General features: G+C 37.7%; 1 protein-coding gene across 3 annotated transcripts; it reads right to left on the minus strand.

The window, feature by feature from the left end:
• Window positions 1-515: 515 nt before the first annotated feature.
• CDC7 (cell division cycle 7) lies at window positions 516-15,988 on the minus strand. 3 transcript variants are annotated; one of them, XM_032191811.1, is made up of 12 exons: window positions 15,970-15,988; window positions 14,026-14,126; window positions 12,668-12,754; window positions 10,686-10,821; window positions 9,950-10,043; window positions 9,725-9,867; window positions 8,133-8,382; window positions 7,447-7,542; window positions 6,508-6,686; window positions 5,110-5,192; window positions 2,247-2,396; window positions 516-1,227 (listed from the first exon to the last, which is right to left on the minus strand). In XM_032191811.1, exons 2-12 carry the CDS (start codon window positions 14,117-14,119, stop codon window positions 851-853), a joined length of 1,689 nt encoding a protein of 562 aa, XP_032047702.1. In that variant the 5' UTR covers window positions 14,120-14,126; window positions 15,970-15,988; the 3' UTR covers window positions 516-850. The 3 variants fall into 3 exon arrangements, with proteins under 3 accessions (XP_032047702.1, XP_032047701.1, XP_032047703.1); XM_032191810.1 differs by having other exon boundaries at window positions 14,026-14,131; window positions 15,970-15,986; XM_032191812.1 differs by lacking the exons at window positions 12,668-12,754; window positions 14,026-14,126; window positions 15,970-15,988 and adding an exon at window positions 12,130-12,166.
• Between the last annotated feature and the right edge of the window lie 1,181 nt (window positions 15,989-17,169).

Below are 17,169 nucleotides of genomic sequence, written 5' to 3' on the forward strand. Positions count from 1 at the left end.
TTACTCGACTAATCTTATTTTTATAGAAGCATCTCTAGACACTGTTCTGAAGTTATAAAAACAAATCCTTTATTTAAGATATTCTGTGAAGATCAGTTTCCATAACAGAAATCACTTTACATGTCACACAAGACATTCTGTAGGCCATAGTTGTGCATATTGACAGCTACCCATGGCACAGAGGAAATATGTGCTGTGCAAAATGAGTAACTGCATTTTTCACTATTACCTAAGTAGGAATGAACAGATGGGGGGGGAGAAAATGTACTTTAAAAACAGTTATGCATTTCTTTTGATGATAAAACCTCTAGTACCTGGCCCTTCCTCTAGCAACACTCCCAAAGTAAAACTGTTGTCTGAAAATAGTGTGAACAAAATTAATGGAGTTTGTTCCATTTTCAGTCTCCCATGTAGTACTCAGGAACAAAGCAGAGATATGAAATTATGGAAAAAAAAAAAAACAAAACTCTCAAGCACTTTTCCTCTCAGTCCTGCCTTAACACAGATTTGTATATTTTGAGAGAGAATCTTGAGAATTAAGCTTGGAGCACAAGAAACTCTTCTTTTTAGTCAAAGAAAATTTTCTTAGGGAACAGGTATACACAGTAATAACACGTCAAAAGTGTCATAGGATAAGACCACGCTAGTGATGTTTATGTAATATTTACATCTGCAAGTATTTCTTAATGTAAACTTACATTTGCAGTCCAGCTGCACAAGACAATTTCAGTAGTGCTGTGCACAATGTCATGGTATTTCACTGAGTGTAAACATTAAGGGCAACAGGATAAAACTGCTTCAGAACCTCATGTTCACATAAAATGTATCAAAGCAATAACAGTGTATGTTCTCATAGACTTATGCCTTTAAAAAAGGGATGCAGCAAAGCCTCTTTTGCAGTTATTCTTGTTGCAGGGTTTAAGTCTAGTAGCTTATCAAGTAAGTCATATGCTTCATCAGGAACCCGATCCCATCCTTTCATGTCTGTTGCCTTAATTTCAGAAGCACCATCACCTTCCTGACAACCCTTTAAGTATTGAATTTCTTTTCCAAGTGTCTCAGGGGCACACTGTTTGTCTATTTCAACTGGCAAAGCTGGGTCATTTACAGACTTGATGGGTACATCAGGCTGGGATCTGCTACAGCTGCTATTTGTTCCTCTCAGCTTCTCACAAAGGGCTCTTAAGTTTTGTGCTGGGACAACTTGGGTACACAGAATGGATTTACCTAGGGAAAAAAAAAAGATTTGTTCAGAAAATGACATTTTATTATACTTGCTCTGCAACTATAGCTTCTAAGTTTGTTTCAGAGAATATTTCAGATCTTGAAGTAACAGACATTAGTTCAAAAACAAACAAAAAAACCACACAGAAGATCCACCCACCCACCCACCTATGTTTTACAGTGATGGCCCCAGCAAGCCAGAAGTACAGTCTCAGTTCTGCTCAGAACAAACCTATTTGTTTGTTCATGAAGTTACGCACTGACAAATAGTCACCCAGTCCACACAGCATCTTTTTCCATTTCACTGTCAACTAACTTTACAGAACTGAAAATTAAAAACCCAATTCAGTTTATTACTTACATTACCAATTTACAGACCTGTGTCTGGAGAATGAAAATTGATACTGCCACTTACACTTCCAGGTATCAAGTGCTTTAACGTGTGGCTTGCAGACTATTAGGGGAATGGTTATTTCACGTTTTGTGCTTTTTTCCCCCCTCTGAACAGGCCCTCTCTTTTTTTTTTTTTATTTGTTGTTGTTCTTTTTTGTTTTTGTTTTTTACTGGTCCTTTTTAAGGAGATAATAAAGCAAGTTTTACAACATCTAAATATTAAATCCTATTGACTTAAGGCTGTAAGGCAGATTTTGCAGGAGTAGAAACATTGCCTCAAAAATTCTAACCAAATCCTGGTAAAAAGCATTCAATTGGCATAATTTTACCTCGAGTGGTCCTGACTTACTGAAAAGTTGTGGACAGGTAGGGAAGTCTATGGCATGAGGTACCCGACATACAAATTATAAAAGATAGAAAAATACAAAATTTTCTTAAAACTGCGCATGTACAGATTAGTAGTGTTAGAGCATTTTACATGCAAAAAGTGTGATTTACTACTAAAGTGACTCCCAGAACTTAAAAATATATTTATAATTTAAAACTCACAACTTGACTGTAAGTCACTGTATGAAATAGCAGACCAAGCATATATTTTCCCCTTTTCCCCATAATTAAGATTTGCATACCGAAAGTTTTAGCAGCCTGAATGGTTTCCCTGGATCCACGAACTGTCATGATTTGTGCCAAAGCAGTTAAATCATCACTTGCTTTGTAAAATGGATACCGTCCACTGAGCAGAGAAAGGAATACAATTCCTGCAGACCACATGTCAATTGCTGCAATTAAAAGGAAACTCAGTAACAAGTAAACTTACAATTTCATCACAAACAAACTCCCAACTTTCTTCAAAAAGAAATTATGACCAGTAATGTTATCAGAAAAAGTAATGTTCTGAATTACTGACATAAATCACATAGATAACATGTCAGCAAACGGTGTAAATTGCTATAATTATATACAAAAGTTTCCTGCTTTCATATAGAGGAGTGTTTTAGTTTTTCCATAGAATTTCTCACATGAGTAATTTTATTAGTTTGCAAAACTTAAATAAAGTACCAAAACAACATTCAAGTTATTTTACTCAGGGAGCTGAAAAGGGGAAAAATGGCTAGTTTCAACACTTATTTAAGTTTGCTTCAGATTAAGAAAGCATTATATAAAGACCATGAATAAAACGCAATTCAGAAATGAACACGAATCTTAATTTTCAGGGACTCAAGGTGCCAATTAGGCAGTACTAAAAAATTCATCCTACTACAGTTTGCCGCTCTCTAATATGAAATCACTTGACATGATAGCCAGTTTAAGAACTGTAATAGTTAGAAATTATTCATCACTTTCATTGTGTTATAAAGAGTACACAGAGTACTCTGAAGAAAGACGCCAAAGCATGATGGAAACTTTAATACTGAAAGTTATGAGAATACCTGTCTGCCATAATTTTTTGGCTCGATAAATTGAAAATTTTGAGAGATGGCAAGGAAAGTGAAGGAGAGAGTGTTTGAAGAATTCTCAAACTCTAGAGAGAAAAATTAACAGTTGGGAAATAAAGCCATAGTTATTGTACTTATCTTCCAGAAATAGGTCATAAATTTTCTGTAATTAATTTTGACATTTTAGCTAGAAACACCATCAGCACAGGATTCTGAAACTACTAAGTTGACTTCAGTTGCAAAACCAGGTTTTAAGGTCTTTTTAAAAAATAAAAACCCCAAATTAATTATAGGGTACAATTTAGAGTGCAAAAATTTTCATCTTATCTTGTGAATAAGTTTTAGTATTACTGTATCAATGTTGACCACACTATCTGCTTGAGGTGTTACCCTGTGTAGGAAAGACAATTATTAAGGTCAAGGCCTTTAAAGATGTCTTCCTAACTCTTGCTGAAATTAACTGACATTATATACTTGAACAACTAGTAAATCCAAGCCCTACAATCCTGGTAGGGCTGGGATGACCAGCAGACTGTAGATCTTGTGCACACTCAACATCATGAGTCCTTCCTGTGCATTTGTCTAGTGGTTAGTATCTAACTACTGAGGCACATGGACTTGAAGGGGAGCAGAGGGACAAACCAAGTTAAAATGTAACTGGACATGTTTAGGACCAAATTGGGAGTTTGGGCTGTATTCCCTGTGCTGTAAACCTAGGTCAGTTACTTAAGGTAGCTCTGGACAGAGTCAGCTGGATCCAGCTGGTAACTCGGTCACAGTGCAGAGACCAAAACTAGTAGCAAGACTGGCAGGAATACAAGGAGCTGACTACAGCAGTCCAAGATGGAAAGAACAGTCAGAGAAGGAAATTTGTTACTTCAAGTATACCATTATCTCATAAATATTAGTATAAGCCTACCCAGTTCTAATTAAGCACTTTGTTGACATATTACAACAGCTCTGTGCCACTGGCTCAGTACCTTTAGGGCTGTGTCACAACCCAGCGTTTCCAGATTTACCATATTTTCTGTAATCCTGCTCTCCATTACCCTAGAGAACAGAAAACTGTCTGAAAGCTTATTTAAGACTATCCTGTGTCCAAAATTTCCTAGGTATGTCTTCCTTCTGCCTAAATTCTGTCTAGACAGATTTAGGGATTGTCTAAACTTGTCCTGGATTTCTGGATGTTTTCTAGTCCATGAAGCTGGCTGTTACAGCACAGACACAGTAACTCCAAACAGACTGCCATTTTTGAATACAGGTTCTGAGAACAATTGTATTTATCCCCTTTTTTTGTTAGTCAAAACTCCTGGTCATACACCAGATATTTATAATAGGTAACTTTGCTTTTATTGGTCCTCCATTCTGCAGGCATGCATAACCTCTCCCATCCTACTTTCACCACCCGATGCATTAACCATCCTGCTGTTCTGCTCCAATGTTTACCAGGTTACTGAAAGTTTTGAATTTGATAAGTTTTAACCCTGAGTAATTAAAAATCTTAGTAAGAAAAAAATCACAAAACTTCAAAACTTACAGATCAGCTATTTAAAGCACTGGCAAAGAGGAAAAATCTGGTTAAAAGTACTGATTAACCAATACTTTCTAGAATACATTTGCAATCATACTATTCCTTATGTCTGCTATGACAGCAAATGTGACAACCTGTCTAGAAAAGTCTAAAGTTATCCTGCCAAGATTTATTCAAGATTTTTTTTGAATAAATAAGCCAATAAACCAAGAAACTTGATAAAACTTACGCTTTGTTTTCTTTTAAAATGTGTGCTATCGACCTCCTGCATATGGCAGTACTCCTCAAATGAATGAAGACATATTCACGTTTCAAACACAATGAAAATACTCCTAACTTGTTCTTACTCTGAGTAATAAACTTTTAATTAAAATAAGGAAATGCTTGCTAAATATTAGAACGGATGATAAACTGAATTTCCTATGTAAAAAGAAAGCCTCACATTAAAAAAGACAATGTAATGTGCATAAGTGAGAAAGACTGAAAGGTGAAAATAGGCATTAGTTTCTCTCTGTTGTGTATTACCTGTTGTCTGAGTGGGGCACTTTGTTAATACTTCTGGTGCTCTGAATCCAGGTGTTCCTGCTCTGGGAGCAACTTGCTGACACCTTGTAATAAGGGACAAATACATTTAGAATACAAAAGTTGAGAAATTAGTTCTAACTGTAATAATGTTTAATATTTTTAGAATATTTTTAGAATTTTTCTGTGAGATGTGTAACCCTGACTTCTTGATTCAATTTTTAGAGCTTTGATGCATCTTATAGTTATCTAGCATATGATTATTACTCCATATAATAGCTTAATTATAATTACTTGTTATGTTTTTATTATATTATCTAGCATAAGGTAGCATCACAGAAATACTTACTGCATACTCCCGTCACAATGACTATTTTTAGTTTCATTCAGTGGTAACATAATTTCTGCTAAAGGTTTGTTTTCACAGGGAACTTTAAAGCTAAGACTAATTAAGGGTTAAAAATGCATTGGAGTTTTGGGTGTGGACATTCTGGCTCTGTGTTAATCCACAGCAAACTAAGGTTCACTATTTCTGAGTGTTGTCAATAATTTACTTTTTGTTAGGTTAACTAAAAGCTGTGTGATTATTACTAAGATTTTCCAGAGCTTTCTTGCATGTCATATGAAGTGCCTTCCTTCTATGGGCCACTTTTCTTTTTAGTTTGACAAATTCCTCATGTTTAATTTCTGAAATGAATGCTATCACCATATTTTGACAGTCTGAGAAAAGCGGAACCACAGTTTCATGACTATGCCTACCAAGCAAAATTCGCTGCATGAAGCCATGTTCCCCAGTGTTGGGATAAAAAGTAATGATAGATAATAACCGAAATCAGTTGCAGAGGAATGGATTTGAATGGAGCTATTCAGATTCTCTAACCTGTCTACTATTAAAATGTAAACGTATTTTAAATTAAATACAGAACAATCGTCTTTCCTTTTTATTCTACATTTTGTGATTTCCAGAATGCAAACAGCTTGAGAAATCTTTTTAACATAAAGTCCTCAGAAGGCAGGAGTCTGATCACTGAATTTTAATACAGTTGGCATAATTTAGGCCTATAAGATAACTACTAAATGATGGATTGATGTATTGTCTACTCTAAACCTTGTAATTAATTCAAGTGATGTTCTACAACACAGGTAGGCAGATAATTAAATACAACAGCAACAGAAAATCATTAACAATGAACCTCTCTTGTGGTGCAGATGGCAGTGAAACAATTACTCCATGAATTCCAGAAACTATTCTTTTTTTAAAAGACCATGTTTAGTGTTTTAAGGGTTGCACAGATCAAATGCTATCTTTCACCTACTAAATCAGCTGTCTAGTAAATCTAAGTTTCTGACCTTGTTTGACAGCGCAGTAACCAATTTTAAAACATTACTGAAGCAAATTACCTTGAAAGGCAAACACTGCAAACTCTATCCGTTGCATAACAGTCACAGGTCAGGTTTGAAGGACAACCACTGGCAGCTTTCCTGCCTACCCCATTGCTCACTGTCCTGGTAGAAATAATCTTCTTCTTTGTTGCTAACTTCCTAGATGAAACATCGATCACCTTTGATTGTTTCACGAGCTGCAATACAGATATTTTTGTGACAGTGAAGTATTTAACAAGTTTCCCTTTTCACATAGATACATCAGTCCCTGAACAACTGAAGAGGCTCTCATCAGCAAAGAGCTACAGAAGAGCAGAAGATAGCAACTCTTTCTACCAATACTATAACATCTATAAAACAGATCCTAGAGCTTTTTAAGTATCCTAATCTCTCCTTCTTCCCTTTTGGAATACATTTTTCAATGGTTACAAAAATCAATATCCATTAGATATTCTAAAGATACAAGTTTTTTTCAAGTTAGTACTTTTCAAGCATTCTTTTAATTCAATATGAGAATAAAAATGCATGAAATAGTAACAGTGGCACTAACTCTAATTCTACAGTAAGATGATCACTGTTAGAACCCTCTAATTTACTTGGGGTTTTTCCCCATATCACATTAAATCCTAATTATAAAAAATACATAAAAATATTTATTACTTCAATTGCAAAATAAAAAAGGAAGGCTAAGTATATCTTAGTTGCATAGATACACATATAGAAAAGATATTAATTAGCATTACAGAGACAGCTACGTAACTAGCTCTTTAAGAGTTTCAAAAAGGACTGAAACAAATGAAAATTCTTCAAGCCTTCCAGTAAAGACACGCTTAATATTCTGTTCAAAACTTTTAGTTCCACAGGGTCCTGTAGTAGTGTCCAGTCTTACAGAACAACCAGTTCTATAATTTCTCAAATACGTAACAGATTGCTCTTACTGATGAGTCATATTCTTACTTTTGTATTTGAGTTCTCCTGGTATGTGGAACTATAGACATTGAAATTCCTCTCTCCAAAGACAGAGCGCTGGACAGAATGGTGCACATATTCCTCCTACAATACCAACAAAAAGGGCAATAAGGATCCTATCTAATACACAGTCAGCTGGATACTGACAGTTCAAAAAAAAAAAGTGTGAAGTGACATACAACAAGAACAGCTGCATGGCAAGTCATTTTCAGGCATTACTTTACTGTGGATGAAGAAAACATCGTCTAGACAGACCAGCAAACATGCTTACAAAATGAATCACACCTTAAGTGCCCCAAGACAATTTGAAACATAATCTGTATTGCATTTGTTATGCAACTAAGCATACATGAATAATTATTGTTTTGGGGAGGAGTTCCATGGTACATAGGATTTAAAAAAAAAAAAAAAAAAAAAAAGATCTAGGGCTTTCTAGAGCAACCCATGCTAGAGTTTTATGCAGCCTTCAACATGCATTATATCTACCAGCTACAGAATGTTGCCAGTGGTTATATAAAACTCACTACTTCAATGTAAAAATCTGTGATTCTGTGCATCAGATTATGACCCTACAAGATAAGTATGCACAGCTTTTGTTCAAGTATAACATCTCCCCCTGTTGGACGAAGCAATATATTAAACATGCAACAATATTAATGAAAAGGACTGAGAACCTTTCCTCCTCTTCCTTGTTTTATCTGTATTTTTGAAAGTGAGCTGGACCGTTTATCAGACACTTTTGAGGCTGACTGTTGAGCTATCTGTTTAGGTGCTGTGACGCCAACAGAAACCCCATTTCCCAGGGCTGTGTTGGGATTACTTTGTGAGCAACTTCCCTGCTGATCTTCAGACTGGGCAGTTTTGAGAAGTTCAATTTTTGTATCAGGGGTTCCTTGTGCTAAGCCAAAATCTACCAAGGCATACCTAAAAGACAAAAATTTAGAATTACAAGTTAAAAAGTATCAATCAGTTCTATTTACTATTCATTAATTGTTTATCTGTGTTTTCCTCAATATGTTGCTTATCTGTCATGTTGTCAGCATCACAATGCTATTCTCCTCCTTTTGTCCTATCTGTCCTGCCGTATTTGTCTCCCACTGTTTTTACCCCATACCTATCTATCTTTATTTTTTTTGTGTTCTGTAAGCTTTTCAAGTGTATAAATTTCTCCACTGGTGCTTTAAAAATGATTCCCAGCAACTCCTTTCTGGGTTCTTCTGGTTCTATGGATTTGAACTACCTCAGAAACAGTCAAGTAAAAATGAATCAATACTTGCAGGACTCCCCTGGACAGAGGCACAAATGCAGCAGTGAAGACAGATGAGACAATAACAATGCTGAGAGTTTTGCCAAGCACTGCTACTGGAATTTACTTCACTCTTCAATCAGGTAGGACTACATTAGGACTACATTTCAGATTTGTCATTAGAATAATCATTTTTGGTAAAACAATTACTGAAACAGTCCAGCTGTCCCTGGGTCTCAGACAAACTCAATTCCACAGCCTCCACATCTTAAGTAGAGATTAAGGTTAAACAAAGTTGGAAAAACAAAATGGTGTAGGAATACATTTTGAGAGACAAAAATAAATATTTTCAAATTTCAAAATTTGGGACTTGGCAAAATATAATCACGTTTCTCCAACAAACTTTAATTGCACATACTCACCAGTGCAGCCATAGGACTGCTAGCACTGACACAGGACTTTAATCTAGCTATTCCAGTTCTTCACAAAAAAAGCATTATCTTGCTTTTAACAGTTGTTAGATATTGTAACTTGCAGAGGATAAAAAAAAAAAAAGCAATTGTGCTAGTTCTAAAAATTAATTCAATTTAAGATAAAAACCCAAATCTAACAGTCTCATCTGTATCAGATTTACACCGTCCATGAGAAAAAAGTTACAAACATTACTCTGTGCACTCCAAGTCACCATTAGCTTTATTCAGACAACTAATGATTTATTCTCTTCATTCTTATTCAAAAAATGCAGCACTTCTACTCAATAGTAAAATTTTTATTTTTTCAGGTACTTGTCACTCTATAAGGCAGATACTACATTAAATATTAAAAAAAATCTTTCCATACTCAAATCCCTGAGCACAGAAATGAGTTTTACGAATGAAAAAAATAGCTTTTTTAGCTTTATTACTTAAGCACACGTTATGCAGCTGAAAGGAAAAAAAAAAAAAAAGCCTGATTTACTCTGTTCTGCCAAGGCACACATCCCCAAATGAGATCACGATATGGTCATCTGGACACACTTACTCTTTTAGCCGCCTGTTGTAGAGGAAGTTACTGGGTTTGACATCACGATGAACAATACCAAAGTGATGAATGCGCCTCAATGCTTTAAACAGATTAAACATGTATTCTCTCACTTCTTCAAAGGAAAGAGTATTCAAAATGTCCTGAAAGATTATTTGGATACTGTAATTATGCAACTACTTTCAACTAAGAGGTTCTACTATAAATAAAAAATCTGGGACTCACCAAGAAGGATTCGTGTTCCAGATAGGGCATAACAATAACCACATGATCATTTTTCCTAAAGCAATATTTAACTCCCATAACGTTATCTTGTCCCCTAAAAGAGAGGTAATGTCACTGAATAAAGACCAGAAGAGTAATGTTGATATTTATTATAAAATTCAGTCAGGCTTTATTTTAATATATAGCTTATACTTTGACAGCAGTCTTACCAGCAGCGAGTAACTACGCTGTTCTCATGTCATTATTATGTTCCATGTAAGTTTTGCAATTTGCAAATGACGGCTCCACAGGTTTTGGGGCCATGGTTTGTAGTTACTGCTGTGTTTAAAGTTAACCTAACCTTCATGATACCAGCTTCCTTCTGAAGGTGTGCTATTATTCAGCACTCTGGCAACAAGCATTCATTCCTAAAAATGTATTTTCTGATGAAGAGGTTATTTTTTCCAAGCATTTCAGAACTGGAATATTTGTTATCACATACATACATTATAGAATCAGATGGAAAATATAGCACCATCTGCAAACTGAGACTAGCAGGAAAGGACATTCATAAGACTCCCTTTCTTATTTGCTCTTGCTATAAAGATCATACATTTCTGTGGTTAAAAACAAAAACAAACAAACAAAAAACACAGAAGAAATGAAGTGCCAAAAGTTTAAATAAATAAATGCAGAACAGCAAGACAATATTTAGTACTTTAATCATGACAATCACACATTTTTTTTGTTTATGTACCCTGCTACTGTGAGGCACTGAAGTTCAGCAGCAATTCGCAGAGGGTGACTGGTTGGAATCAAGTGCTTCAGAGCCATTTTTTCTTCACATCCTGCTTGTAATTTTGCTGTGGCCAAGTAAACAGAACTAAAAGTACCTGTAAAGAAGGGAGAAAAACATTGTCTTCAGCATCTTTAATTAGGTCAATTCACTTTTCACAGAAATAATCCAACTGTTCACAGTCTTACAGTGCACTTGACACTACGTCAAAAGCAGATTCTAGAATAGAGAATATGCAGTTCCTTTTTTCTATTACTGAATTCAGTGATCTTGTATACAAGTTTTTTATGTCAGTAAAAATGCAAATGTAACACTGTCTAACTTGCCTGGGACATAGAGCTCTCTGAATGTAAATTTCCTATCTTTGATTAGATTTCTTGTTTAGGTAGCTCACTTTCATCTGACATCCAGCTCTTCTCTCCCTGCAGTGTAAGTGGGCTATCTAATGCTAATCTGGAAAGCACTGCTTTTGCTTTTTCAAAGCATTTCTGAAATCACTTACACTCCCTTCATTCTGTTAACTTATTTATAAAGTAAGGCAGATTCTCACTTGATGTCTACTTTACTATTTGTTTGCCCCCAGCATGACCACATAGACAGAACAAGATAGATTCATTTGAGAAAGGGACTATTCAGACTGTACAATAAACTCTCCCACATTATAAAGATATCCTAATATACCTCTGAGAAGGTTAACTTATATTTTCAGATCTCATATCATTAAGATAAGTTGAAACATTCTTCCATATAAATAACCAGTTCAATTTACTTTTGATTATATTTTAAGTATTGTGCTTGCATGGTGTTAAATTTAACAGTCTGTAAGTGTATACATACATCAAATGCCAGCAAAAATTCTAAATATTTCTTTCAGTCATAAAAAAGCTAGAGTCCCATAAATTCAGTAGAATTGCTCATAGCAACATGGGTTACCAAGTTGACCTAAGACCTTAGTTTTAGTAGTGAGAACTGCTAAAACAAAACAGACTCCTGAACAGAATCTTAAGTCGAAGCTTGTCTTCTCCTAATCCTGCAGATCTGCTGGTGGTATTTTTGGCTCTCAAGAGCATTGTTTGCTCCCAAGAGCAACATTGGAATACTATTCATAACTAGAGATTTTGCTTAATTATACTATCTTATTTATGATAGCCAGAACTTCACATTTTCTTTAAATTTTGGATCAGTGTACTGAATGGAGGCTTCTTTTTTGGAGAGAGAAACTTTTATCCACATAGTTTGCCATCACACGTATTCCATCACAAAACAACTATAATGCAATCCTGTTTTCTCAAAAACATCTTAATTTAAAAGTGTGGAGTGTCATTACACATTTCAGAGATCAAAAAGATAAAGTTTTAAAATGTGCTTAAGTTGGAAACCACTAAGGATCTGTTTATAGTAATACCTAACTTCTATTAAAGAAGTATCTGTTGAGTATCAGGAGTACACAAGTGCTCCAAAATTCCACGCTGAATGTCTTAAAAACAAAACCAAAAAAAGAAAAATTAAAGACCACACTAAAGTAGTTATAATATTCCAGCCTCCTCCTCCCCTTCTGCCCAAAGGATTTCAGTGGAAACAAAACCAGTAGTTAAATATGTCAAAACAATACATATAGATTTCCCATGTTGAAAAGGGAAAGGAAAGAGAATGGATGTTAGGACTTACTTGCTTGAATCTATACCCCCAAATTTTAGTTGTCAAAATGAGAATGCTGGCTTTCTGAAAAGCTTTAACACGCTAGATATTCACGAAGATCTCTTGAAAATGTTCCTAACTAAAACACCTATATATTCAGTAACTTATTAAAATTACTGCATACACCAAAAAGTAAATCAAAAATGTGTCTGGCTTAGATTATATATATTGGCATCTTAGATTTATACCTTTTAAGTTATAAAAACAAAGAATTAAGTTCAAGAAAGTTAAAATAAAACATTTACCTTCTCCAATTTTTTCCTTAATTTTGAACACATTTACAAGCTGTGGCACTGCTTCATAAAGTTTTTCAATATCTTTTTTTATTCCTTCTTCGGAAAGAATGAGGAAAATTAGTTAGGACTATTATTGCTTGATTCAATATCCAGTCTGTATTTCAGATCACAAATCACACTTCAATTCCTAGTATTGTGAATCAACAAACAGAGGAAAAAATAGCAGAGGGGTACTTATCCTTGCTGACATTAATATCCGCATACTTGATCATCTCCTTCTTCACATTCCCTTATATGCTGCAGCATTTTTTTAAAAATTACTTACTTGCCACCTAGCAATTCCTGAGACAGGAAAAGCCTTTTTAATAAGAATTCACGTTCCATTTCATTGATAAATGTTTTCATGAGCTATGCAATGTTGATTTCACAAAAGACAAAACTATAATAGTAATTTACGTAAACACAGGAGCACATCGATGGGGTGCAAATCAAGGATCAAAAATGTAGGAAAATTATCAAGATTACTAACACATTCTCATAGATTGTTACTCAAAATAGGAACTACCAAAAAACATTTGCTCTGCATTTGAATTTTTGCACTTTGTGCTGCAGTCACTAGATGGCATGACAAGGATATTGTACTGTATTCTTCCAAAAAATTATGTAATTTTCTATTCAAGTCACGAATCCTTGTATTTTAAGTGTTCTCTATAGCCTGGTTAAGAATTCACTTCTTTTGAAGCCAAGTATGAAGTATGTAGAGGCTGTGACTAACTTCTGTAAAGCAGGCATAAAGAATATTTTATTATAAAGAAGTATGCAAAAACTGGCATTTGGAAAGTCAATCAAATGGAGAAAAAAAGAACGTGTATACATTTTGCATCCTAAAAACTAATCATAAATTCAATTTAACAAACACATATATTGTACTGTGTACATAAAAGTATACTGTACTTTACCAGGGCAATAATTCACAAGCAAGGATAATTATTTTCAAACTATCATTATTACACTTGTAAAAAAGCATGGATTAGTAAAACATAGGTGTTTCCTCTCAGGAAGATATTAACCTTAATTAGTTCTGAAACATCCTATACAAACTTCATTCTGAGGCCAGTGGACATCAGACAGAGTTAGAAAATGGTTCTTGACAGTGATGTGTTTCTAACAGCTCTGTCAGAACAACCATTGTTTAGAACTAGATTGCTATGCAAACTGCTTCCAATAAAGCAACTTAACAATTTGTTTTCAATGCTTGTACCTGAGTTTGACGGACATGAACTTATTGATGCTGAAACTTCCTGAAGTGATGAAGAAACACATCAGCAACAAAACATAACATTACTAGTCTCTGTTTTAGCACATACCTGAAACCTTGCTGTTCTGCTCATGCTTCCTGCTTACGTCTTCAGCCTGATGAGGGTGCTGTTCATCACAATGAGACTTCAATGCTGTCTCCATCACAACACTAACCTTAAGAAAAAAAAACACAAGACTTTGAGGACTGCTTCTGGACACCTCGGGGAGCAAACATATCTGATACTTCCTTGCCCTGCATTCAGTTTCTGAGATGAGATCTGGGGAGTCTGAGGAGTTCCTCTGTGCTACTTTAAAAAAAACAAAGACTCATCCAACACCCCAGAGAGAAACTAAACCAGTAAACCCACTCTATCCCCAGTAAAAGGAGAAAAGGGAGAAGGGAAGGAAGACAGCACGGTAAGCTTAGACACAAATGATTTTCTTTTATGTCATGTGTTTGCTCATTCACATTAAAACATTATCTTTTCCCTGCAGTTTGCTTTGAAAAGCAAGGAGCTGATCCACACAGAACTAGCTGCATTGCATACTGCAGCACCAACACAGAAACAAAAAACTTGAAACCATTTTTAAGAGGAAAATATCTGCTCAGTATGTGAGATTTCTCTCTCTCTTCTAGGGAAGATAAACAAAAAGCCTAAGTATTTGTTCCCCTCCCTCAATAATAGGACATGCTTATTTGAAATGCTTCTTGCCAAATCTTGTAAACAAAACTGTAAATTATTACAATGTACTAATACTGTGTATACTAATATTGTACAAGTAAAAGAAAGAAAAAGATAATCCTCTTTCATGAAGAAAAGAGAGCACATCAGGGAAAGATAACCAGCAGTCAGTGAGATTAGAACCACCGCCTCGCACAGTTGCACTACAGTTTCTGAAGATGTTCCTTGCTTGTAACTCTGCCAAACCTACAAAGTTCTGGCTGAAGGCAGAAAAGTATTTTGAAAAGCTTCAGATGAAAGGATTTATCAGCTCCAGCTATGGAGCTGTAAATACATTTTGTCCCCAAAGAATTCTGGCTGCCTTCAGTTTGTCATCTGCATGCAGCAGAGTGGAGGCAGGCAACAGCTGCTTTCTATGAGGTAACTTTGCTGGAGAGCGTGGCTTGGAAACTGAAGGAAGGAAACCAGAGCTGGTTCTGCAGTATCTTTCACAGGTAGACACTCCCTCTGCTAGTGCTGTGTAGGCAGATGAGCCTGTTCCAAACCTGGAGTGGCATGGCCTCCTTGGCAGGAGCGCAAACAGTCCCGGTGGCCTCTCCTGCAGCCCACTCGCTGCGACCTAGCACCGCACCGGCCTCAACCTGGGCCTCGCGGCTGGCCACGGGCAGCTGCTGCGGCAAGCAGGGGACGGGAGCTCCTTGCTGCATGCAGAACTCCACGGGGACATGAGAGTAAAGGCTCCGTCACGTAGGCTGCCATTTCCGTCAGTTCATGTTAAACACAAGCTACTACCTGCAGAACTAAACATCTAGGACGGTAATATAGATAGATAGATAGATATAGATAATATATTTGGTTATTTAAGGAAAGCAAGTTTTGCGGCTGGATTAAGCCCCGCAGTGCGCTGACGCCGCAGAGCCGTATCGAGTCCGCACAGCCCGAATTTCGCTTTGGGCCGGACAAGGCCGGCAGCCCGGGACAACAGGAGATCGCCCAAAGGAGATCAGCCCGGCCCGCGGCAGCAGCACGGCTCTGGGGGCAGCTCCTGGTGGCACGGCTCGGCTGCAGTGCCCGCAGCCGGGCCACGCAGAGCGCCTTCGGGGCGCAGCCTGACCGGGCGGCACCCCAGGCTACCGGGCGAACCCGGGGCCGGCCGGGCCGCCAGGGGTAGGCGAGGGGCCCCCAGCGCCGCTGCCCGCCGGGGATGGCCGCGGGGGAGGGGGGGGGAGGCACGGAGCGACCGCCCCGTACCGGACTGGGGGGGGGGGGGGTGTTGGGGGGGGGTGTTGGGGGGGGGTAGAGGGGAGCCGCGCGCGGGACCTCACTCACGCGGCTGCCGCCGGGGTTTTGCCCGCTGCCGCCTTTTGCCGAGTGCCCCTCCGCAGCCAATCCCGGCCCGCAGCGGAAACCGCGGCCTCGGCGAATGGGGCGGCCGCGCGGAGGGAGACGCGCTGCTATTGGGTGGCCGGCGGGAAGAGGCCCGCCCCAGAGGGGAGAGCGGCGGCGCGCGCGGGGCGGCCGTGAGGGGCCATGTGGGGGCCCGAGGGCCCCCCCCCCCAGCCCGGCCGCGGGGCGGGCATAAATTGGCCTGCTCCGTTGTTGAATTGTGTAACAGAAGGGATTGCACAGCGTACAAAATTAAATGTGCCTTTTGGTTTCAGTCCATGCTGTAGCCACTGGCCGTGGAACAAGCAATGAAAAGATCACAGTTTGTCTGAAAAACGCGAAGCAGTGAAGGAAAAGATTCTGTATGCCTTTGTTTCTCTGACAAGGACAAAGATCACAGGCTTTGAATTCTTGTGACTTGTGCCATCCTAAAAGCTTTCCCGTGGAGATACTTTTGTAGAATGGATTTAAGCCTACTCACAGCAGGTGTGTGCTTGTAACCTACACTGCAAGAAAACCATAACTTTAGTGGCTATAAGTTTAAAATCAACAGTTCTTGTGACTACTGAAGGACCAAAAGCAAACAGGAACATTATGGGTCGTGACTCTGCGGTCTGCAGGAGAGGCCCAGCAAGTGCAAAGCAGGATGGTGGGTTAGCCAGTCAGCTGCAGCCCTGCATGCCCTGCATGCCCTGCATGTGGCCAGCACACACACGGTGGGGCAGAGGTGTTTTAAATCTTCCGGGTTTTACTGTCCACTGCCTATCAGTTGCTGGACTTCTGCACCTCAAATTCTATTGAGTGATGCAAGGAAAAGAGATTGTTCATTGGAATTATGCTTTGCTGTTGTTTAAAGTGGTGGAACATTAGGGAAATCAATGCAGTTGCATGTTTCTAAATAGAATAATTTAGCACTTTTTGTCTTTTATTCATATTTTTGGTCATTATTTCTTTTTGTTTTAAGGTGAAAAGCATTTTGTTGTTGTTAAAGAATAGCTTCTCTTCTGCATTTGAATATGCCTAACTTCAGCCCTAGGTAAATAACAACAAAGCCTGAAGTTGCCAAAGTTCCCAAGGCAGCATTGCAACTTGGCCATTACCTTATAATAAGCTGTAGCTAGGTTAGCAAAAACTTTAAAATCA

The sequence above is a fragment of the Aythya fuligula genome, chromosome 8, assembly GCF_009819795.1.
Source record: "Aythya fuligula isolate bAytFul2 chromosome 8, bAytFul2.pri, whole genome shotgun sequence".
Taxonomy (NCBI): domain Eukaryota; kingdom Metazoa; phylum Chordata; class Aves; order Anseriformes; family Anatidae; genus Aythya; species Aythya fuligula.